Source organism: Pempheris klunzingeri, chromosome 13 (genome assembly GCF_042242105.1).
Source record: "Pempheris klunzingeri isolate RE-2024b chromosome 13, fPemKlu1.hap1, whole genome shotgun sequence".
NCBI lineage: Eukaryota > Metazoa > Chordata > Actinopteri > Acropomatiformes > Pempheridae > Pempheris > Pempheris klunzingeri.
In genome coordinates, this window is record NC_092024.1 from 11,879,130 (window position 1) to 11,903,813 (window position 24,684).

Consider the following 24,684-nt stretch of genomic DNA (forward strand, 5'->3'; position numbering starts at 1 on the left):
TCTTCAAATCTGTTGAATACAACAGTTAGGCACCTGATACAATTATCTCACACGAACCTACCAAACCTTTAATTATCAGCTCCAGTGCTAGTACTTTAAAATAGCATAGATTTACTGTACATTTACAGGTATTATACTAAAGGTGCAGAAAATGATTCAGTCCACAAGAATCCCACACAGAGTCCTTTTTTGGTCTGAGGGTTCAGCCAGAGAGGGTGCATGCAGGTCTTAGGACCCAGTCCAGACCCAAGGTGACCACAGAGCAGGTCACATGGGGTAGAACTGTGAGGCAGCCTCAGAGGACTGGATCTCCACCTGAGCCATTTTGAACTGGGTGCACTGCAGCCATTTGCGCAGCGCAAATGGAGGGGCTCCGGATGTCTGGCCCTGCAGACACTGGTGGTTCACCCGGTTCTGGATGGCCTGGAGACGCAACTGCAGCCCCGCAGACAGATGCTGATGAGGGAAGAAAGGGAGGATATTGTTTTAGTTTGAAATCATATAAAGAGTCAATAGTTGCATATTATTAGTCTGCATCAATAATGACACATAGTTGGTTAAAAACCTCACCTTAAGGTTTGACTGAATCATGGGTAGCCACATAGGAATCAGCTATGGGAAATCATGAGGATAGGTAAGTATTAGGCTACGTGCTGAGGTGATCATATTTTACCATGTGGGAAAATATAAGAGTTATAGCAAACCTTGACAAAGATGGTTGAGTTGCACTCCTGCAGGGCTTCCATCAAACTAATGACATGAAGACACACCATCTCTACCATCTGAGAGAAAACATTTCAATCAAAGCTGTGATTTTCTCTGTTACAGGTCTGTCATCATAAAACAGGAATAAATTCCAAAACATGACACAAAACTCCTCTCTTCATATTTCACATATGAACAACCACATCGCATTTCCAGGCCCCTATTCCTGCCTTAGCTAGCTTAGATTGATCCCCAGTGGAAAAGGATGAGACAGAGCACTCACCACTTTATTGTGGGCCATGAGCTGCAGGATGCTGGGTGTAACCCGACTCCAGAACTCCAGGCCAGTGAGGATGGCGCTGGACGAAAACTCAGTCTGATTCTGGTTCAGCAGGGACGGAGCAGCGGCCGCCTGCTCGCAGTAGATGGTCCACAGCTGGGCAAACATGAAGGCGTGGAACAGAGAGCACATGTGCAGCACTGACGTCTGAGGACAGAGATCGAGACGAAAACAGAAAGTGAGGTGGTTATAGATCATATTAACGAAACCTGGGTGTGGTCATTTGAAGGAATTTGTTTCTGCCAGACCTTTGACTGCTCTGGGAAACCAATGAGGATGACTATAAGATGATCTGCGATGTGGGAGCCGGCATCTAAGGGGATGGGCATACAGGAGGTGGAGCCCTGGTGCAGGGCACAGTGCGTCAGGGAGCCCAAAAGTAGCCAGGACAGCTGACGAATGTGGGACACGCATTCGATGAATTCTTTTGGTCTGCAGAGAAAAAAAAACATTGAAAATCAGTTTTACAAACCAGCCAACAACATATTTTATGCAATCTCACAATCGTATTTCTCAGGATTATACTCAGTATTTCACTATCAGTTAATTGTGCTGACATTTTTGTTGGCTCACCTAAGTTAACATATTTTCTCTCTAGTGGTATCTACCATGAAGATTTTTTGTTGCAATTTTTGAGATGTCTGCCTTCACACCAAAACACTATCAGCTGTTTTATATACAACACTGTTTGCAATTCTGTGAGTTATCGAAAGCAGGACTGTGGATTCTGCTGTAAAGCAACACATTTTTTTTGCTGTAAGCATCACAAAACAAATCACATTCGCCTCCATTGTCTTGAGCTGGAGGCAGAAGTCTCATGGATGGATATCTCACAACCTGAACAAATAAAGCTACATATGAGCTGAGGAAAAAGGGATTTATGTAATGTGGGTGAGTTGACCCTTCATGTCATTGAAGCACTACTAAAGTCATCTGTAGTTTTGACATTCTTACCCTTGTTGCATGGTGGATGGCGGATGATAAAGCCAGGGAAGATAACGGACCACAGCTTTGTTATCACGGTGATTGCCTTTGCTGATCTCCATGGCTGCGACTTGTGCCAAGCCCACTTTCAGGTTCCCCCCGAAAGTGTCCTCATGCAGCGGCTGACAGCAAGCCTTCATATGGCTCTGAATAACAGGAAAATGTTGAATAGGCAAAATATGGACAAAAAAGTCCATCATAAGAAGAGTTGTGTCACACGAAGAACAAGACTCACTTTAAGTTTGGTTAGCGTGTGCATATCTGCAATGAAGTCCAGGAGTTCACTTATGTATTGTCTCATGCATTCCATGGCTGCTGTGGTGCACTGTAGGGAGCAAAAACAGTTTATCCTTTAGGAGGAATCACAGTGGGGTCCATCTTTATTCCCTGCTGCTTTATGAGGCTGATTCTAAACACACATCCGTTAAAGTCTTACCACCGGCAGTGTTGAGATCATGTGCTTTTGGATGATGGTGGATTCTGCTAGTCGTGTACCAATATCTGCACAAACAAACTGAGAAATCCCATGGCAAGTTTTACAATTGTATTCAAGATGATTTATTTGTTTCTTGTAAACTGAAGTGCATAAAAGACTGTATTTTTTTTTACCTGGACCAGCAGTAACAAGTTTGTGTCAGGCAGAGGAGACTTGAACTTGAGAGCCTGCAGAAGCTCTAACACCACAATGCGGGACATGTAGAACTTATCTCTCTCCTGGATGCGAGGAGATAGAGAGTGGAGTAAATGTACTGATGCAGCAAGACTGCCTTTTTCTATTATCACACTCCCTTACTCATGCTGCGAGGAGAGCATAAACTCTGTAGCCTGAATAGAGGGGGAAGGACAGGCAGCGAGAGGGGAGGGAGGGGAGGCAGGGAGACAGAGAATAGACAGAGAATAGTGAAGCTGAGGAGTAGATTTAGGCCAGTCCAGATCTCTCCTCCCAGAGTCCCAGGCAGCTCAGATGAGGCTGTCAGGCTGCCTTCTCCCTCCCTGAGGACAGGCTGCTCTCTTTGTTCATCCCTTCCACACAAAGCCCAGCTGCCTGTTTACAAACCACACTGTCATCTTCTGGCTTCCACTTTGCCTCTCTCTTTCTCTATGCAGTCATGTTTGCTTATGTTAGGAGCAGGCACATGCTCCTCCGCTCTTACAGAATGCAGAGCTGCCTCTGACATTTCTCAATGTGTGGCTTGGTAATGCGCATACCTGTACGCAGCACTCTCATAATTAAAAGTTAATGGAGCATGTCCATTTGGTAAATAGCAAATCATAGGCTGTTCTTAAGCTAGAGGGCCCAGTCGCATTCGGCGTATAGTGCAGTGCAGCTGTGATAAATGGTGCATGGTGTGACAAACTTTAGTAGGTCTAGGAAACCTGACTTTGTGTCCTTAAAACCTGACCTCCAAAGATAACTGAACTGGCTGAAAAATCCTCCATGTGCTTCCCAGAAACATCACCTCTCCATAAAACAACTGCACAGGACAGGGTCCAAAAGCAATTGCTCACAGTGACTCTGGGTTTTGAAAAGCGGATATTATATGGTGAGGAATTAAAGAGGGTGTAGAAAATCAATACTGCAGGAGACATAAAGCATGCAGCGCTGACAGTGGTGGAGGACTGAGGAGCCATCTGGTCCAACAGTGCAGACAGCCCTGGCTCCATCTCCGTCTGAGACAGCCACTTCGAAACACACCATACATCCTCTGCACTAGCACACCAACTAATCATGTTAATCAATACTGGCTGATTGCCTACTTAATCATCTGTGACACATGGCAACATTTCTGGCTGACTGGAGAGTCGGGGAAGTAGGTGTAGCACCACAAGAGTGATGAGCGGGAGGCCTGCGGACAGGAGCTCAACATTTTTAACACTGCAGATTAGTTTAAAAGGTTTAACTCTTTCAAGTCTGCTTACATTTTGGACTTTAGCTCATGGTTTATTCCTACTACTTGCACAAAAGGATGGCATGTCAGCACACTCATAAGTACCTTGTTAAAGGCTTTGTAACACAGTCCACATAGTTCTACGAGGTAGGAAAGACTGAACATGCCATACTGGATGACAAAGCTCAGCAGCTTGGAGAAAGGCTCCAGGAGGCTCTGTAGGATAGAAAAAGAATAGAAATGTGAGATATTAAAGGCCAGAATTCTGACATATAAATATGTAAATTTTGCTCTGGGCTTACTCGGGTTGCATTTGTAGTAGGGATTTTCAGTAGACAAATGATAATCCTCAAACTGGAATCCATGGGGCACTAATGATTGCAAAAAAAAAAACAGTTGAAAAAAGTGTTAAAGGTCAGCAGGTTTTAAAGTGCAAAAGTTGAAAAATATTGCATGGTGCAAAGCTCTATTCTTGGACCTGGTGTTTTAAATTTATCTGCAGCAATAAATTGATTAGAGGACACTAATTTGACCTCCAAGGTCAAAAGCGTCAGATTCAAATCAATTACAATTTTAAGACTATTGAACCCGACAAGGGCACTGCTAGATGCTTTTTCCTCCGGCCATAATCACATTAAACCATATCAGACCATGACTAAGTGAACGGAAGAGTCGATATCTACCTTAAGAGGAAGCACAGAGGGCAGTTTTGTGAGGAAGGTCTGGAACTGGTTGCAGATGGTTGTCCACAGGTTGCTAGGAGAGTCCATGGGGAGAGCCTCCATGAAGGTGGCAATGTTTTCCAGGCAGTGCAGCATTGTGCCCCCTGCTGGCAGACTCTTCTTGTTGTTCAAGCCCTTGAGGGCACAGAGGCATAAATCATAACAGGGTTACATAATGAATTTCTATACGCGAAGATATTTCCATTTAACTGATCATTCAGTCCTGATCAATTACAGTGGTCATGATGAGAGCAAAGGATTTAGGACATCGAAGCACAGATGATTGCTTGGTTGAGCTCATGCATCAAGAGTTCTTATCTGTGTCATTTATTTAGCTGAACAGTAACAATAAACTGGTACAGTGATGCAGACTAAGGCAGGTTTCCTTGGCTGCCCCGATGATTTGTTGTTTTAGATGGGCTTATGCTGTGCATGTAGCTGGAACCACAAAAGATTTTGCTTTGACAAGAGCTCCTCCTGCTGGCTAAATGACTCAACACAATAACATGAAGACAAATCCCACCTCAAGCAGCATGTTGAGGGCAGCAACAGAGCTCAGTTCATTAAAATCTATCAGGGAAGATGCCAGTGTTCGTAGAAAACTTCCATCTGCGAATAAAGAAAGATAGACACACAGAATGGAGGTAACAGTCTTATCATTGGGGGAAAAAAACAGATACATTAACACAAATATGTAAAGAAACCAGTAAAATATGCATCTACTATAGGCTATGAATATAAACCTTGGTCATGGTCAAAACCCACAGAAATGGACAGCTAAGACTTTCTGTAAGACTCTGTAAAAAGAGTGCAGCTACATTTTACGGATATTTGAGTTTAGTGGTCAGTGGTATGAACAGACCTTTGATGTTACTCTGGAAGAGTTGGGGCAAGATGCCATTAGGGGCCAGCTGGTGAAACATACAGCGGAGGAACTGCTTGGCTACACCCGCAACATTCCCTGGGATCAACATACTGTAAAACATCACAGGGAGAATGGCTGCATTGGACAGGCGGTCACACTTCCCGTCTATTATTAAACTCATGCATAAGCCTGCTGAATATCTGAGCATGCCGGTGTGACAGCTTTAACGTCTCATACCTCTCAGCTTGTCCAGAAAAATTGGCACTAGATGCCAACCTGAAAGAAGTCAAAGCAGTGGATTAGGTCTCGGGGATGAATTATGCATGAGTTCTAAGGGTGAGTTATGAAACTTCATTTAACGGTGAAGTGCTGTGTGGATGTTGAATGTTGGAGCAGCTGTACCTGCCCACAGACTGCATGATGTCGAGAAGCATTGGAGCGGCCAAATCAGGGCTGAGGTGGATGAACATAGAAAGAACGACCACTGCGAGGCCGAGAGTCTCCTCGTCGTATTCCTCCAGCACGGCTGCACAGTCCCGACACCTGGGACATCACATAGAAATAAACCAGGCCGGTTTAAGCATTAAGATGACTTATTTCAAGTCGGGTGTAGCTGTTGATTGACTCATTCACCTGTCAGACATTGTGGTGGGCTGCTCATCAATGAACTCTTCAGGCGCTGGAACAAACATGCTGACTGTGCTCGGTGCTGAGAGCAGACTGGTCTTTGTCGGACCTAGAAAGGGAGAACATCAGTGATGAAATAAAAGAACAGGAAGCTTTTGGTAAGATTCAGTTATTAGATGCTGGACGATGTCAATGAGGAATAACGTGCTGGTTTGAAAAATGCTACGTTATTCATTACAGAGTATCATTTGCGTATTTATTTGCTTACTTATTTTTCCTTTTGTATTGTTTTAAGTTTGCACAGAGTTTGATTTCAATTATTGGTCAGTCAGTGACGTTTTCTACGTTCTTTATTTGTTACTTTGTTACTATTTGTTATTGTTACTTTTGAATTCTTACACTTGTCCTTACAAATATGTCCTTAAATCTTCTCAAGGGGGTCATTAATGGATAAAGAAAAGTCTAAAGTGACCGACCCGTCTCCCAGGTGCTGATGTTGTGTGGCGCACTGGATTGATGTTCCAGCTGTCTCTTCATTAGCTGGCTCATGGTCAGAGCTCCCAGAGAGCCTCGCTTCACCTGACGGTACTGAGCTGGAGGTCAGACACAAAAAACAACACCTGGGTTACCTGCTAAGACCGTTTCTGCAACAAGTTGGCGTAGTCATGTGGAAATAGATAAGACGCACATGAAAAGAGATGGTCAATGAAATTTGATCATATCATAAACACGAAGTCAAGTATTTAGCTCTGCATTTTTGAGGAACTTCAACATTATAGCAATATTTTAGAGTGAAACTAATTTGAAAATGAACTTATAAAACATTTTTTCTATTTTCTCAGGAATTTTACTGGCTTTATAATAAGATGTCAAACAATAATAAGTGATTCTATTGCAAATTTCCAGCCCCAATATGAAGTTTGCAAAAAGAAAGTATAGAATATGTTCAAGTAATCAAAATGAAAATGGTAAATTGAGCCCCTCATTAAGATAGCACAACAGTCAGATTTATTGAGGTTTATGAGGAGACTAAGAAGTATTTGGATCCTACTTGATACTGAAGAGCGGTGGCTTGTTTCAGGCATAGCAGCTTCAAGCGTTGGGGCTGAGGCAGATTCTCGTGGCTTTTCCAATGTAGACAGAACTTTGTGATCTGCAAGGCAATATGGGTGAACAATGGACGGGGCATTGGCACCAGAGTATATGCCTTTATATGCCAATAAAAACTGCACAAGATATAGGCATTCAGTATCGATAAGCACTATTTTTGCTACCATCAGGATATAGTTAAAGGTTATTTAATTATCATATGATTTAATAACAGTATCTTATGTGAGGTTTAGTGTTTTGTTTCCCTCGCCACCAGTTTCAGAATTAGAAAATCTAATGATTTTCTGTCTTGCTCTTCTGCATCTTTTAAGTTAAGTCAAATTATGTAGATTCACAGCCTCTGATGTGTGCTGAAAAACCTCTGAATTGTTAGTATGAAAGGAAAGGAAGAGTGAATACGCACATAAAAACACACCACAGGACACCACACAGCTGGAGTTGTTAGTTAAATAAAGATTTGAGGCCGCTTGCACACGTTTCAGAGTGCACTTGTATTCCAAAAATATACAGGAGCATAGCCAGCATCACTTTTAGGTTTTGGGGGCATTTTTCCTGGCTTGCCTGGCTGTAAGTGGTTTCCATTTTTTATTTGGAATACGGTGTGAAAATCAGTGGACTTCGCGTCTCTGTTCATTTTTCTCAGTGTTAATTATAGTTATGCAGTAAGGTAATTCAAGAGGAGATTGATGTGAAAAGTCAGTACTAACATTTCCTCATACTGATAATGTTGCTTAGACAGCAACAAATAAATAATACAACTTTTCAACTAATTGATTTTCATATTGTACATAAATGAAAACCACCAGATGACTGAAATCACAGACAAACACATCAGTGTGGTTTGCAAAATGGTTATTTGTGACCTAAAGTCTAAATTATTTGTAGTAAATGGGGTAAAATGTTTAAAAAGAAGTTTAAAGCACTTTGGACCACACTGGTACAAAAAGTGATTGTTCTGCTTCTAAAAAGGTTTGGATAAGCCTCCTCAAACCTCAGACCTCTCCTTAAAACATCATTTTGACTAAGTACACTGCACCTGACCAGCACACTGGTAAAGCAGGACTTATCCTTATCCATCCCTCCTTCTTACCGGCCTCTGTGGTCTGCTCACCGCCCAGCTTATCGAACATATTGAACGAGATGTCCAGGTATTCCCTCTGGATGGCACTAACAGCTATCTTCCTCTGCTTCCTTTGTCGGGGAACAATCTGGATTTTAAACTCCGCCTCATCATTGTCGTCCCCATTGTCAGGTTTGGGGTCGCTGTCCTCTTCATCACCCATGTCATCATCGTCTTCATCATCCCCATCCTCTTCTTCATCATTGCTGTTGCTCTTGCTTTTTTCTGGTGAGGAAAGAGGCTCTGATTTGTCCTCTGGGATGTCTAAGAAGATGGTCCTGCCAGAGGGACTTGTCCCTGGTCCCGCTCCGATCTTTACCTCCTCAGAGGTCACAAGAGTGTCGTCGAGGGAGGTGTAAGGGACATGTGGGGTCTTCCTCAGCAGGTCTCTCTTCTGCTTCAGGGTCATGGGGCTTTCATGGCAGACATTATCCAGTCGGTCAGGAAGATCCAGTGAGGTGCCGGGAGTCACAGGTCTTGGCTTCCTCTCCAGAAGTGGCTGCTCTGAGCTTCCCAGAAGGCCTGGGGTCTTCTGGTCACTAGAACATTCCTCTACACTCACCTGAATCACAGGAGACAATCGCAAAGTGTTGCTGCTTGCAGGAGAAGCAGAAATCTTTGGACTCCCGTTAAACTTGGAGGCTAAAATGGTGTTAAGGTCAAACTCCTCATCGCTCTCTACAATCCTCAAAGGAGGCAATGGTTCAAACACCAAGGAGTCGCTGTCAGACATGGAGAGCAGCGAGTGTTTTTCTGGAATGGAGGTGCAGTCAGAGGAGAGGTCAATGAGGTCTTGATCCTCCTTTCCCTGAGCTGAGCCTCCCAGTGACCCCTGGTCCAACTTGTCCTCAAAGGTCTCCATGCAGCTGAGGCGGACCTCTGGGATGACAGGCTTGGAGGTGTCGGAGTGGCTGCCTCGAGACCCTCGCCTGTCCACAGCATCGCTGCCCTCCACCCGAACCGAGGAGCCATCTGATGATCCTTTCCCTTGATGCCTGCTGTGGGACGTCACTAAGGATGGGGGCAGGACCACAGGAGGCACCTGCATGTCACAGCGATCAATGCAGGATTTACGTCGGTGTTCGTCCAGATTGAAGAGGATGGAGTCAGTGTTAGAAATGTCCAGAGACTTCTGCTTGTGCATGGCCTGCAGTCGCTTCTTCCTGGTGCTCTCCTCCCTCACACAGTGTAGAATGCTGTCTTGAAGGGCGCTGGCTTCACGGTACTCTGACAGCTCAATTTCACCTGATACACAGAAAAAAAAGATGTAGACGTCATCCCAGTGACAGCAGTAAGCCTCATGCAGTTTAAAAAATATGCTCTGCTGAAAAAGATTCAACCAATGTGCTGTTATACTGTACTTTACTCCGAAAGCCTCTGCTTCTTACTTTTCTTGGCATTCAGCTCTACCGGCTGGTACTTCACAGACTTGCTGCCACCAATCCTCTTGAGACGGGCAAAGAAAGTCTGTGACTCCTTGTTTGCAGCACCAGTCGGTGTGTCATGGACGTCTGACTCATCGAATACACTGTCCTCTTCTAAGATGGAGAAAAAATTAACGTCAGTACTGCATTTAAGAAGCAAACAGCAACATTCACTCAGGAGAGTGTTACTTTCAGTTTATCTTGACATTATAACCTACACAGCATGGTATCCATTAAAAAAAAAAAAGATTTCCGAAACTAAAATCAACAATTGTTTGATAAGTCTGGTGTTGAGATAAACAACTTCTTTTATTTAGCTTTACCTTTTTCTTTCTCGCTATAGCGACTCATGTTAGAATTGTCGCTGTAGAGGGGCCCTGCTGTAGCATGTGGACGACAGCTGTGATACTGTGCATTAAGCGTGTTGATGGTGATGTGGATCAGATGGAGGACCACTTTACTGCCGTCCATGTCTCTGTAAGGGTACTGCAGTGCACAGACAAAATATTATAAGCTTATGTTGGTTAACTGTAGTTCATACTGTATATCATAAGATCTAAAGAAAATATGTTACAGCAATCACATAGAGACCCAAAACATGTTATCTGAGAACAAATAATGAGCCATGCAATGACGCTGACACATGATAAGACAAAGAGTACCTTATAGAGGATAACTAGCAGGGCTTTGAGCCACATCTGTCTGATGTGTGGCCTAAGGGCCCAGAGAGAGCATCGAGGTGGCTGCTGGAAATAGTGTCTCAGCTGGGGGCATGTGCAGTACTTCAACACCTGGACCACCAGGGGGAGCAGCTGCTTCCCCAAACCAATGTTGTAGTCCATCACCTGGAAGGAAGAACAGTTAAATTGATTTGCATTCATGTTATGCTGTTATAATGCTATCACCTTCTATCAAACATGAAAGTTAATATCTAGCTACAATCACAGAACACCAGAAAAGGTGATAATGGATTATGTATCAGTTACTTGAGCAATGCCGGCAATGAAGGCGTTGAAGCAGGTAGAGGTGCGCATCTTCTGAGGTGCAATCATGAAGCAGCCCTCCTGTTGGTCATAGCCCAGCAGCACGTACAGGTGACGCTTCACTGTGTTGAAAGCCTTGGCACTACCAATGTCAGCCTCTGCACTGCTCTGGTCCTTGGCCATGAATTTCATGAGCACCATGATCAGCTGGTGAACCGTCTGGTGATCGATGCCGGCATCCTCAGGAAGCAGGTCTCTGATCACGGCGTCTTCCTCGGGAGATGGGGTCTGGCCTACAAGAGGGGCTGAAGCGTCAGGGTTAAAGTGCGGGAGGAAACGCGCTGCAGACAGGGGAGAGGACAGGGGAGAGGACAGGGGAGAGGACAGGGGAGAGGGAAGGGTGCAGGAGCAAGGGGGGGTGACAACACAGAGATGGGTGGAGTCAACACATCCTGTCCACTTCTCAGAGGCAGGGACATCATCATGCGATAAACATACATAAGTGCAACACGTCCACGGAATATGTAAAAGGGGTAAACACAAAAAACCCTGACCAGCTAGCTGTTAGCAAGAGTGTTGCTTTTTCCTCTTTTCAGTGTCAGAGTGAGAGTAAAACTGGATGAAAAAACAATGACTGCCACTACAGAGCAAATATTGCTTTTTCATATTTTCCATTCCTAATTTTACATGTTAGCATTATTGATAATCTTACTGCACTTCTCCCTCAATATGATGAGATTATGTAGAATAATATTGCATGTTTCAGATTTAGGTTGTTATTTACCTGGCAGGACTTTCTCTATCATATCTCCCAGTGTCGGGGCAGAGTGCTCTTGCCTCGTAAGCCTTAGAGCTAAAAACCACATATGAAGAACACAATTTAGGAGAATGTACAGGGGAGGTAGTACAGGACACGTGTGTGAGCTTCATCCAACACATGCACACACAGACACAGACAAAACCACACTATATGGCCTCAAAACAGTATAAAATCCAAGTCTTATCAAGAATTAGGGTATTTTGACTAATCATAAATATCAAATAACCACAGCATGTTTGAAGCCAACACAAGTAAAACTCAGACAGTCTGTGCAGAGGCAAAGACAAAATGATGGCATGGTAGGGAATCCCTCTGTTATTAAGCAAACTAGTGTTCACACACTCTAGTGGAATGAACGTTGGAAACAAACGAGTGAGGAGAGAAACATCAGGAAAATGCCTTGGTCAAACAGTATTTGCAAACTAAAAATAATTAGTTTTCTCCCACATGTAATAGAGAAGGGGCAGTGATTACCACAAAAGGACAATCCAAACTGTGTCACCTTGCCTCTTTACATAGATACTGGTAGTAAACTAAAGTTTTAGAGGGTATTTGCAAACACTTTTGGACCACAGACTGAGTGAAAGTGACACAGGTTCAGATTCAGACTGAGACATAGACTGGCTGATCTATGCTACTCACGAAGTCGATTGCTCAGTGACTCAGGGAGTGAAAACGCCCGTTTGGATTCTGTCGGGCCTCCCTTCACACTGTCACGGAGGGAACGCACACTCTTCTGCCGATTCCTGGCAAATCGGGCCCGTCGTATCTTCCACATTGCTGCATCACTGAGGTTGGCTACATTGGTTCGCACGGCCGTGATGGCTGCCAAAAGATACAGTACAAACTTAATTTGGGTCACTATCAGACTGTAATGTTTCTGTTCGAATTAATGTTATGTGAAGAAAAATGCAGAGTAGGTGGAGCAGCTGTAAAAACCCTGAATGGGGACACAGCAGCTACATACTAGTGGGGAAAGGGAACTCCTTGTTGCAGTCCAGGTGTAACTGAGCCTCCAAAGACAATGTTTCAAAGCGGTTGACAAAGAACTCCCAACTAAGAGCAGGAATGTCTTTCTTCAGGAAGTGCAGCAGCAGGAGTTTGCTGAGGATAATGGGCCGATCCCTCACAACAGTGTCGAACTGGAAATCCAGGCAGAGGCATAACCCCTGGATAACAAACAAGGCACTCATGTAAATCTGCAATATTTCTCCCACAAAGGTAGAACCACATTATTTAGACTCACTAATCTGTTGCTAATGGATGAATGCCAAAACACAGTATACTGCATTTTTCATTTGGTTTCAAAAGTAAAGACAAAGCACTATAAGCTCATTAAAAGTTGTTGGTTCTGGCTGCACACACACTTACACACATATTCTTTACAGGTTTGCATTAAGGGTTATTTTTAAGGTTCACTGCCTGACCCACAGACTATTGTTTTATTACTAATGCAAATATCTCAATCCTGTTATAGCATGTATGATGTATATGTAGTTGCCATTTTGCAACAGAATCTGCACTCCTTAAGAAAGACTGTAATCTAGAGGTGATGACAAATATAACACAAAATTTTGGTGCAGAGAGACAAAAATATATATATAATATTTAAGTGTTAGTAATTAAACAAATTTAGATAATGTAAGTCCAGTGCTTAACATTAGACTCATATGCAGCTTGGAACACATTCATTTTTGCACTCTGACTGACTGCTGTGACTGTGAGCAGCAGCACCTGCAGGGCCGGCCTCTTGATGGTGTCCAGCAGCAGTCTGGCTCGGGTGGCCACGGCTGGGTTGACGTCCTCTACAGATGCCAGGAAGCAGCAGAAAGCGTGGGCCAGGGAGTACTTCAGCAAGTGGTTTTTTGTCACCGCACCTATGTCCAGGAACCGACACAGCACTGCTACCTTCTCCACTGTGGCAGAGAGAAAGCAGACGTCATCAGCGACCCAGACAACTGAGCTGTCTGACGTAATGAATTACTTATATTAAATAGAACCAGATATGGCATCATTGATGAAGATGAGTTATTATGTATTACTTAGGTAAAAAGTATTAAAAGTAAAGTATTATATATTATATTGATTTTTAACTAAGCAAATATTTCAGCTAATATAGTTTGTGGAAGGACGCACATCAAACACAATAAATTGCAGGTACCAGACAGAATGAACATGAAAATCTGTCTGCACTTGTATGTTACTTTAATAGGAAAAACTATGAACAGAGGTCAAATCTAAGTGGTCATCTACTCTATGGGTGTAAAAATACATTTATGTAATGCTCACTGTTCACATCCACACATTAATACCACAATATACCCCATACCCTGTGTGGAGTGAAATAAAAATGCATTCTGTAATTTCAAAAAATAGGATCCTTCCAGTAATTGTTGTCTTTATTTAACATGATTCAGATAAAAATCTAAAAATAGACACCTTATTCTGAAACCCATTAACTCTCACCCACTCTGGGCTGATGGATAGTACCCAGTATAGACCACTAGATGTCAGTGTGGGGGTTAAAAGGCATCATATATACATACATATATATGTATGTTTTGTTTTTTTTTCTTTTATGTGATTTGCACCTACAATCATACAATAGTGTTTTTCAACACTACTAACTAAAGGATGTATAATAACATTGTTACACCTTGTGGTCATCATATAGATCATCAGCATTTCAACCTGTCATCATGATGCATAATGTTATTATTTGGAGAAGTAATAACTGAATTCATTTGACCATTTCTGGGGTATTTAAACACACAGTGGGCCAATAACCTTCTGAGAAATATATACTGTATGTTTGGGGCTATCGTCACTTCAATTCTACCCTTTTCCCTCTATTCATACACTGAGACAGAGGACCTGTCCTCTGCATCTGTCTCAAGGTCATACAGTTCCTCACACCAATCACAAGGCGAGAAAAACCTTATTAATCCCACAATTCCTCTTTGAGCCACACGGTAACCATGACAACAGAAGGGGGAGATTTTGGCAGACAGTGGTTAAGGTGGTACATTATATGAGCATACTGGGGCGTTTCCATTAACGCTTCAGTCACACAAACCCAAGCCTATCTCTCACCTGCTTCGAATCGTATTTTCCAGTCTTTGCTGTTGAAGTTTGTGTTGATGAGGTTCCAGAAGATGTCTGCCCCATGCGACAGAGAGAGGGCATGGAGGAGCTGAGGCACAGCCAGGGAGGCTAGCTGGCAAAACTCTGACTTCAGCATGGACCAAAGACTGAAAACAGACACCAAATTGCTGTCAAGTGGTTAGTTAAACCCAACAATTTCTATTAAAGCGACCAGTCTGCACACACCTTGGGATGAGCATCTTTTCCTGGATGTAGGCCAGGAACTGGGGGTGATCCTTGCGGGAAAGGTACAAACACTCTCCATGGAGACACAGGATCTTCAGACAGTTCAGCATGTTGAACAAGATGTCAGGCTCCTCAAACTTGGACATTTCCTGAATACAGAGGACAAGTACGGACTCAGTGTACTCAAATAAATCTGAGAAAATGCCTCCAGCCCACTTTTGATATTTAGTCATTCAGAACAAGTACCTGCAGGATGGTGTATATAAGCTTCAGAGAAACAGGGAGCTGCTGGTAGGAGAACTTTTTATCAGCGTTATTCTTCATGGCTGGAAGGAAGTGTTAAAAGTGTGTGTAATGTTAGAAACAACATTCAATGATTTTCATATGCAATAGTTATTTGAATATATATTTCTATATTTCTAGATATGAATATATCTATTTCATACACAGATAAAAGAGAGGTAACAATCTTCTCATCTGACAGTAAGAAAAAACTATTGAGCACATCAACAATTGTTGTTTGAACAACACTGTACAGAGCTGACACGCACGTGCGTTATCAGGGGAATGGTTCGTGGGGTTGTCGGCATGCAAGCCACTTGGGTTGTCTCCTTCCTCACTTCCATTCTCCGTTCCTACAGAGAAATCCGGCTGAGACAAGAGCAAGGTTTCTTCCAAACTGTCCGTAGGCTCCTGCAGAAGAAATCAAACCCCGTCAAAATATCTCCTTCATGTTTATACATTCATCAGTAATGAGCGTGATATTCATTAGTGTCACTGAAAAGTAATTTTAGAGCTGCTAACCTGTAAGTTGGCAAAAACAAAGATTTATGTCATCTACAACTACATTAGCTCAGCCAGGCACACAGTGCTGTTTCTGGCATTGTGGCTTAGGAGCTACATGGGATTAATTTCAAAGCCTTACCTGCTTAATGCTCAGGATTCGTTTATATTTGGTGCATAAAAATTCATGCTGCATGTCTCACCACAAGACGTATCTCTTCCCGGGGGGTCAGCCTCTCCAGGAGCTCACAGCCCAGCTGGTAGCACAGGATGCTGGATTGGCACAGGCTGCACTCAAGGGCCTTCTCATCCTTCTGGCAGGTGTGTGAGCCCCCCCACGGGGCCTGGAAGACATTGTTGATGATGCCCACGATATCCTTCCCCAGGCTGCTGTCTAGACCCAGCATCACACCGTCGTCCTGAAGCTCCATCTGGGGCAACGTGGGAGACGACCGTAAAAACAGGGGAACAAAAAGAGGAGCACGACACGCAAATCTCAAGATCCCACCTGTGTGCATTGTTGTTGACGCAATGTGTCGTTTTTCTGTATATGAATGAGCAAAAATAATTGTTTTTAAACAGTGTAGCATATTATGTACAAATGCACCTCTGTGTACCTTTTTGGTATATGATTTGTAATACAATATGAGAGAGTTTGTTCTTCCCATACAAACAGCAAGACACAAAATAAAATCCTATAAGAACTTTGTCGAAATACTATCACCAAGCATCAGAAATGGACTCTTCGTGCATTTAGGAATATGATTATTATAACTTTAGCCTTGTTTCATCAGGATAGTGTGGTCACCTGCTTTAGGATGAGGTCAAACATGAGGATGAAGCAGCCGAGGTTCATGTCATCATCATCACAGTCCAGATCCAGAGCACAGTGGCCGGTGGCGTGGCCCAGGTTTTTAAAGGGGCTGCAGCGCAGAGGGCTGCGAAAGGGGCTCCTGAAGGGGCTTGGAAACGGACTGAGGGTGTTGTGCTGCCCACGGCGTCCTGGATCTGACACCACACTCACCTGCAGGTAAAGAGGACATCACTGTGTAAAGTAAAATATATATGTTTCACTTCAGACTTAAACCATTCATGCCTATGACAGTCTTTTCATCTCCGACGTTCCTCTGTAACTGCCAGTTATGATGACAGGAGTGCAGAGTTGCCTGGCAATACATTTCAATGATAAATCTACATCAGAGTCAAGTTCAATTAAGCCCTTTAAGGGAGCTATATTTAGACATTGACAGTTACCATGGCAACATACAGTATGTCCCAATGAATGGTAGTAAATCCAAGAAGAGTAGACGTGTGCATCCAAATCCTAAACAGTCATCTGACAGAGTGCAAAATGTCCAAAAAACCTCCCAAAAGTGTTTTGAGCAGAGTAAAGTGAGTATTTTGGAATTATACTGTGAGCTCTGACTTATTGCTAATGTGATAACTAAACTGAATTGAAAACAAGCATTGATTTCTCATATTTTTTATTGTTTTGGAGGGTAGCTATGGCAGTGCTGTATCCCTCACCCTGCGAGCCCCCGTGTTGCCAGACAGATCTGAGGCGCGAGCCTTCCTCTGATTGGCCAGCTCCTTCAAAGAGTTCACTCCATCAGAGAACATCCCAATCAGCAGCTGAAGAGGCACCACGATGTCCAGTTCTGACAGCACCTAGGTCCAAAGAAGACATGCGAACATTTAAAGAGTCCATTCATAATAATTTCAAAAAAGTTTTCTAATTACCAAACATAAAGTTATGGTTTTCTTTCCAGTGCTAAACAGTCTGATATCTTCCCAGTATAGTGCAGGTGAATGAAATTTTGCTCATGCTGCTCAAAGTATTGAAAACCATCAACTCAACAGAAATGTGACTCTGTTACTCAGCATGATGTCATTGTGTTTTTATCAGGAACCATTTTATTCTAAAGAAAAACTGTGAAAACAGTTGTTGAGCTGTTTGGATGTATTACCTGAGTGAACTGACAATTATAACAATACAAATACCTATATGACATATACCATGAACATAAAGCAGAGGTGCACCATGTCCAAACTGGGCACCACTTCTCTGTCTGATTTGAATGTGACCTATCTAATGAGGGTACATTCATGCAATCTCTTGATTATATTTGTGACAGAAAACTTGAAATTGATCCATGTATACAGGGCAGCAAGCTGTGAGTGCATATGGGATGAAAGGCAAAACCCCTCCTATTTCTCTCAGTCTCATTCTGTGACCCAGATCCATATTCAGCAGGGCATCTGCCCAGACTCTCACACTCTATGACAACCTGTTCAATTCACACGCACTGTGGACAGAACCCCAGGACACAAACTGGACCCAAGACAGGGTGTGTGTGTGTTTTTGTGTGTGTGTGTGTGTGTGTGTGTGTGTGTGCGTGCATGCGTGTGTGCGTGCGTGCTTACATGCAGCCACAGCAGAGCCTGCTCTTGCACAGACGCCGGGTAGCCAGAGAATCTGCAGCTGATGAAGCCAAACATTTCCTCCATGGAGAAAGGCAGGGGGCACAGCTCAATATCAAACATCTTACTGCAAGCAGAAGGCACAGAACAGAGTAGAATATTACACTCCTCAATACTGTTACACAATCAGTGATGTTCAGTTCACTGCTGTTAGTATTAATGTTTCACTCTGCAGTTTTACTGTCCTCACACTGCCTCTGCTCTATTTCCTCTGTGATTATATGTGTTTCATCCAAAGTGATCAGCTTTATTAAGGTTGGGTATTATCAAAGGAATAGTTTAACATTTGGGAGATGTGCTTATTTGCTTTTTTGAGTTAAATGAGAAGATTGATATCACTGTAAATAAAAAATCAGTGGACAAGCAGAATGTAAAATTGGCGAGCTATAGTATCTAGGAAGGTGTGCGTTGCAACAACTTTTTGGCAAACAGCCGGCCAGCCGGATGCAGTGATTTCCTAGAGTCTCTGCTTGTTGCCTGGCAAACTTGCTGTGATGACAAGATTCCATGAAACCTAAAACTACAACACGGCTTAACCAAACAACATACAATTTGTTAACTACCAACCAAGCTGTTTCCCCCTGCTTACAGCCCTTATGCTAAGATAAGCTAATCGCCTCCTGGTTCTGGCCCACGGACATCAGAGCAGTATCAGTCAACTCTCAGCAAGAAAGCAAAAGAGCTATTTCCCAAAATGTCAAACTGCTACATTTGTTAAGCTTTTCAATGATGACACACCTACTGCACATAAGCCCTGTAGCCCAGAATCCATCCAGCTCTTCATTCTGAGCTGAGATTCTGAGCTGAGATTTTTCTGTGCTAATGTCGTCATTACAGACTGTTGAAGCCGAAAACTAAAGTAACTACTCCCTGTCTGGCAGCTGAATCTCAGTAGATGATATTTTTGGAAAATAGGGTTTTTTCGTGGATTCTGTGGAGTTCACACCAAAACCAAAAACCAAAAATGTATCTTAATATTAAACTACTAAAATCATATCTGCCGTAAGAAGGAGAAAATTACGCCAGTAAATGATAAAACAGGCACCCAGAAAGAACAGATTAGTCTGTAGGTCCTGTATATAAGGTGTATCAGAATACGCATATATAAGTAACTCCGTTTTTTAATTCTGATAATATTTAATCACCCTCACCCCTGTTTGTGAAGTCATAACAAATGCCTTTATTACAGGAATAACAACTACAATATGCAAACACATCAAGGTGGCAGATGTACCTGAGCACTTCCCGGAACTCTTTGAGCTGGTTGTCCGGCACCTCGGTGCGGATGGCCTCCAGCCACTCAGGCATAAAGCATTCCCACAGCGGCTGACTGATGACATTGTAAGGTATCAGACACAGGATCCGGTTCAGACCCTCCTTCAGCTGGGTCACTGTGCTACACGACTTGTCCCAGTATCCCCCCACCTGTGGAAAAGTATGCAAGGACAGGCTTTTATCCAACACTGCCAGGAGAGTTGAGATGGTGACCTGCCCTCCATAATCTCAGCCTTCAGTGACATACTGATGCTGTTATGACATTTTCTGAACAGATATAACCTTTTCCCACCCCCATCAGCCCCCTCTACACGCTCTATCCTCCTTAACCCTATATTGTAATTCTTGGCCTTACCCTGGCAAACTCAACAGGCTTGGGCAGCAGACACATGACCATGACGTCAAATCGCACTTCACACACTGTCTTTAGCCACTTGGTGACAAACTGAGGCTTCAGCTTCTCCACCAGGCTTCCAACCTCATCGTCCATCATGTAGGCGGTGGAGTGAAACCACTGGAAGACCATGCTGACCAGCCGAGCCAGACTCTCTGTGGGCGTGTTCTCATTGGGTGTACACAGGCTCACCTGCAGATGTGAGCGAAGGTCAGAGAAGTAAAACTAATCAGCCAGGTAACCATGAATTCAGCAGGGTGATGATAAGAGGCCATGTACTGTACACTTCCTTATCTCACAAAGCCCTGTTATTGACAGACAGCAAAAGCCCGTGATTACACACCAGGAACCAGATGCCAAACTGACTGAGGAGCCTCTGGTCGTGCTGGTCGTCCTCCTTGTTATCAAACTCAATGTTGTCCAGGGAGTGGTGGGAGGCAGACAGGCCCATCTGACGACGCCTGTTCAACTCAAACTCACGCTGCTCTGCGTGTATTTCTGCCTCCTTGAGAAGGCTGGATGAACATGTTGAGGATGAGAGAGATTGCAGAGGATTCACAGAGAGTCAGAGAGAAGACGTAAGAAAGATTATCGATGCTGAAAGAGCAGGAGAGAAATAAAAACACAGATACAATTACCCTGACGCAGCACATACAGTAATCTTATTTCATGCAGTATTGTTGTCTATATATTCATGTAAAAACATGTTTCACAGCATTGCAGGCATATGCCTTCTAACTGTGGATGTGATATGTTAGTGTAAATACTGTGAATGCACCTTATAACAGCTTCCACAGTGCACACTAGCTCCTCTGCTCCGCACTCTCGGGTGTTGATGGGAGGGGGCGAGGTCTGGTACAGATGGGTCTCCGCCGCAGCCCCCACCTCACTGCTGTGGTGGTTGACATGGCAACGCTTGCAGTAGCGGACAGGCCGGTTGCCATGGCGCCCACAGCAGCCAGCCGAGAAGCAGGTGACCACAGCCCTCCTAACATGAGAGCTACAGTTCTACAAAGCCAAGAAATAGAGGGAAGGAGGTGGAAGAGGAGGAGGAGGAAGAGGACAGATCAGTTTATTTTCTATTCTGGGCAGTAGGCAAAAAATAAAAAATAGAACCATGCTAGAATCACAGCAAATCAGCCAATTATTCCTTATGACAAGTCTCTAAAAATAAACATATTTCCAGGGCTCAGCAGCAAATAACTGCTCAGACAATGAGTATCGCCTTCTCTAATATGCGTTTGTGGAGAGATGTTGATCTGTCCACATCAGCAGTGACAGAGAAAGTCTTTATGTGTCCCCATGGTGTCTCAGGTTTCTAAAAATAAAAAGCATGGCACGAGAGAGCCATCCTAATCTGATCAGCCTCTAATCTTGTGCCATTAGAGAGATGCAGTGCTCCCTATCAAATTAACATATCTGTCCTCTGATGGTGAGGTCTCTCATTCACCCTTTTGGCTTTCAACAAGAAAAAACAATACCCTGATGTTGCTGATGATGTTTACAGTATGTTCTATCTTCGGTATCATGGTGTATTTATAAGTAGCTATTCTCAGATGAAGAGTAATGTCTCAGTCAGTAAGGACAGGGGTTGTGTAAGTCCAGGTGGGAGTTTAAAGGGCTTTCTGAAATTAGTGTGACAAAGCCTGATCAGAAGGGGAGGCTTTGGATTATAAACTGCTGGACCAACCAGGGTGGAGGCCAGCTGTTTCCCCTGACAACACTGGGCGGCTGCTCAGCCTGATGGGAATACCTGAGATCATCTCACACTCAGTTTTCCCGGTGTCTCCTTGGAAACCAGCAGGGAGCACTTGCCCTCGGCACGTCAACAGCCAACAAGCATCACGCCCCAGCAGCTCCATTTTAAATGATTCGGCCTTTATGGAGCTGCTCCAGTGAATGGACCTCTCAGTGACAAAAACATTTAAGGTTCATAAATAAATGACCTTGCTATAGACCACAGGTAAAAATAGGATTTCTTGAAATATCTTCCACAAGGTTAAGAGGCTCAGTTAGTTTCTGTTTTCAGTATTAAACCCATTTCATGTATGTGTATTGTTTAATTTGTGTTATGTGTGTGCAGTTTCAGGTGGAACTTCATTACACTGAAGATGCAGTGAGGTTAGTCAGTAACAAGAAATGACTGGAGAGGTTTATTTGTCCTTAATATAAGAGACTTTCATAGAGTTCAATATGACATCATGCTGTAATGGGATAGATCACAATGAACATAAGAAAACAATAGTAGACAGTGACATTAATGTTCATGTTTCGGTCCAAATATCTTACCTTCTTTTGACAAATGGCAGATATCTCTGCTGCAAAGACAAATGAACAAAAATGGGTTTGCAGACAAGAGAAGTCGCTTTTTAAAATTAGTGTTATGTTTCATTGGGAAATATAAACTATTGCAAAAACTTTACCCGCAGGAGCCTACATAGCAGCTTTTGTACATGACATACAACTCCAAAAATGAATTAAGTAATACTTATTTGTAATATGATACAAACAACTTCTGTATTATGTACCAGATTTAATTATGGCTATGAACATAATCACAGTAAATAAAGAAATATGTGTACCTATCCTAATATGTGAACTGTGTATCATATTATTGTGCTAAAAACCTCCCTGTATAACGTAGATTGCACTGGATATGTTTCATGGATATCCCATTATATATACTGTATGTCTCTTTATCTGTGGGGGGCAAGACAGGCTGATAGAAATGCCTTTCTGCTTGTGAATGCTCACCTTGGGGCAGCAGTACGTCAACAAGCCATTCAGCGTGGTCTCTGAAAAGGTCAAGGAAATATAGTTTTTTAAAACGCTTGATTTAGAGGCAATCTGCTCCTCAGAGCCTATACACAATTCCACCTAGCACACACAGTAGTGTCAACTTTCTAGCAGAGCTGGAAAAGCAAAATATCTTCCCTCAATATCAAAGAAAATACAAAACTATACATGTATGGCATGCTACGTGCTGGAGAAAAGAGAAACAAGTGGCTGCATGGTTTTGTGATGATGATCTCATTATCAGCACAAGGGAATTACATAACCATGGCGATATATTTCCCCTGGGTTAGAGTGAGGAATAATGAGGCAGGCAGTAGGTGATGTATGACTGGAATGACATCTTATTGAACGGGGAGGATGAGAGAATGAGGTGAAACAGATGCATACCCAGCTATCCTCTGGCTGCACTCCTCGCATATATATAGAGGAGGGGGCTTGTCTCCCACGGCAACAGAGAGAGTAGGATCTATACACATCTGCAAAGAAGGACAGGTAGCGTTAGAATATACATAGATGTGTATATGTATTTAAAAGGTGAATATATTGACACTTTGATCTTTTATTTTCATGCAAAGGAGGGAAATAATAAAAGAATGGTAAAAGTTTTTGGGCTGGGGTGAAGGACTGAACATTATGCTTGAAAAAGGAATTACCAGAATGGCATTGGTACAAATGATTTAGCCATTAACAACCAGAAGTGCATCAAGAGTTTAAGATGGTTTACTCCAATCTAAACCTTGTTAATGGAGTGATAATTTTCACATAGCTGCAAATTGAAGTGGAATCAGAAAATGCCACAATTATGCATCTTGTTTATCAAATATTCCAGCAATTCTTTATGTTTGAACCAAAAAGCTTTCACTGTCACTTTATATATAAGACATGTGCATTTTTTGACACATCTTAACTTCACTGTAGTTCTGTTTTCTGTTGAGATGCAGAATAAAGTCAAGGTGGGAGTTGCTACACAGTGACAAATGACGTTCATTCACTAAAGACCCCCCCACTTTGTCAGAAATATTAGCTTGTTCTCCCTTCAGCAGAAAGAAAAAATGCCTAGTCCTCCCCTTTTCTGAACCTCCTTTCACCCTGGTAATTTTTACACAGAAGTGTATCACACACTGCGTTTACTGTGGCTATCACTTTCTAAGAGTAGTATATCATGATCTTGCCCAAGAAATCATGTGACACATATACCTGTCTCCCCACTCCTCTGTGTGGATGGCTGCGTACATATGCTGCACTCTGTTCTCTGTAACCTGTGCCTGGCCCTGCGTTAAACCTCAATGCTCATGGCCTCAATGTTCAGATGGTGCACTGTAATTTACTGTGCGCACTTGATGCCACCCTATCCTCAAGGGCTAGGCGGGGTCACTGCTTCCAATTAAGCCCCCCTCCCTACGTACCCCCTCCCTGCTCCTGGTAATTGAAATCCGGCCCCTGTCCGTGCCCCTGTTCCTACTCTATTTGTCGGTTTTGAGCACAGTTGAGGAAAAGCAGGCAGAGCTGATAAAGCAGAGCAACAGCAGCAGCAGCAGAGACTGGTGTAAAGAAGCATGGAGGCTGATATCATTACCCCGCTCCCACAGCTGCCTGGGCATGCACTGATTTATTTACCGAGGGGCTCACAAAAGCAAACACGCCAACACACACGGCTGAAATCGGCAAGGCAATCTGGCATATGCCCCATGCATTCCCGATGAAGTTCTCAAGGGACGCAGCTTTTGAATACAGAATGCACTGCTAATCTATCCTCTTACAGTAATAAGGCACTGTAGACGTAAAGGGATCTTTTCTATGCATCCAGCATCCATACATCCATCAATAATGTAAGAGTTAGTGTTTAAGGCCTGTTTAAAATACTCTTTCAGACTGAAGTCACCTTGACAGCAGGTTTATTGATGGCATTGTGGCACTCGATATGCTGACAGTGGATGGGGTTCCAGGCTGATCCAGGAAATTGAAGAGAGACAGAAGATTGGCAGTAGGGGAGGACAAAAGGAGAAAAATGTTGGATAGGTTAGACCTTCAGTCAG

At 43.2% G+C, this 24,684-nt stretch overlaps 1 protein-coding gene across 1 annotated transcript in view; it reads right to left on the minus strand.

Annotated features, from left to right (window-relative positions):
• LOC139212036 (protein unc-79 homolog) overlaps positions 1–24,684 on the minus strand; it is a 32,162-nt gene continuing 7,478 nt past the window's right edge. The window contains exons 8-51 of the mRNA XM_070842477.1: positions 24,531–24,595; positions 23,036–23,124; positions 22,607–22,647; positions 22,142–22,170; positions 20,631–20,860; positions 20,196–20,367; positions 19,814–20,044; positions 19,418–19,608; positions 18,127–18,250; positions 17,230–17,370; positions 16,511–16,726; positions 15,906–16,133; positions 15,471–15,612; positions 15,166–15,245; positions 14,920–15,068; positions 14,683–14,840; positions 13,324–13,505; positions 12,557–12,758; positions 12,232–12,414; positions 11,554–11,622; positions 10,773–11,110; positions 10,449–10,631; positions 10,110–10,272; positions 9,751–9,900; positions 8,333–9,607; positions 7,184–7,285; positions 6,609–6,725; positions 6,139–6,241; positions 5,908–6,048; positions 5,743–5,781; positions 5,503–5,615; positions 5,164–5,249; positions 4,602–4,775; positions 4,221–4,289; positions 4,024–4,134; positions 2,639–2,743; positions 2,466–2,543; positions 2,265–2,354; positions 2,000–2,175; positions 1,294–1,477; positions 989–1,192; positions 705–782; positions 571–612; positions 1–456 (exon numbers count right to left, since the gene is read on the minus strand). Coding sequence (XP_070698578.1) covers positions 268–456; positions 571–612; positions 705–782; positions 989–1,192; positions 1,294–1,477; positions 2,000–2,175; positions 2,265–2,354; positions 2,466–2,543; positions 2,639–2,743; positions 4,024–4,134; positions 4,221–4,289; positions 4,602–4,775; positions 5,164–5,249; positions 5,503–5,615; positions 5,743–5,781; positions 5,908–6,048; positions 6,139–6,241; positions 6,609–6,725; positions 7,184–7,285; positions 8,333–9,607; positions 9,751–9,900; positions 10,110–10,272; positions 10,449–10,631; positions 10,773–11,110; positions 11,554–11,622; positions 12,232–12,414; positions 12,557–12,758; positions 13,324–13,505; positions 14,683–14,840; positions 14,920–15,068; positions 15,166–15,245; positions 15,471–15,612; positions 15,906–16,133; positions 16,511–16,726; positions 17,230–17,370; positions 18,127–18,250; positions 19,418–19,608; positions 19,814–20,044; positions 20,196–20,367; positions 20,631–20,860; positions 22,142–22,170; positions 22,607–22,647; positions 23,036–23,124; positions 24,531–24,595 — 7,232 coding nt within the window. The 3' untranslated portion in view covers positions 1–267. The remainder of the gene's footprint in view (positions 457–570; positions 613–704; positions 783–988; positions 1,193–1,293; positions 1,478–1,999; positions 2,176–2,264; positions 2,355–2,465; positions 2,544–2,638; positions 2,744–4,023; positions 4,135–4,220; positions 4,290–4,601; positions 4,776–5,163; positions 5,250–5,502; positions 5,616–5,742; positions 5,782–5,907; positions 6,049–6,138; positions 6,242–6,608; positions 6,726–7,183; positions 7,286–8,332; positions 9,608–9,750; positions 9,901–10,109; positions 10,273–10,448; positions 10,632–10,772; positions 11,111–11,553; positions 11,623–12,231; positions 12,415–12,556; positions 12,759–13,323; positions 13,506–14,682; positions 14,841–14,919; positions 15,069–15,165; positions 15,246–15,470; positions 15,613–15,905; positions 16,134–16,510; positions 16,727–17,229; positions 17,371–18,126; positions 18,251–19,417; positions 19,609–19,813; positions 20,045–20,195; positions 20,368–20,630; positions 20,861–22,141; positions 22,171–22,606; positions 22,648–23,035; positions 23,125–24,530; positions 24,596–24,684) is intronic.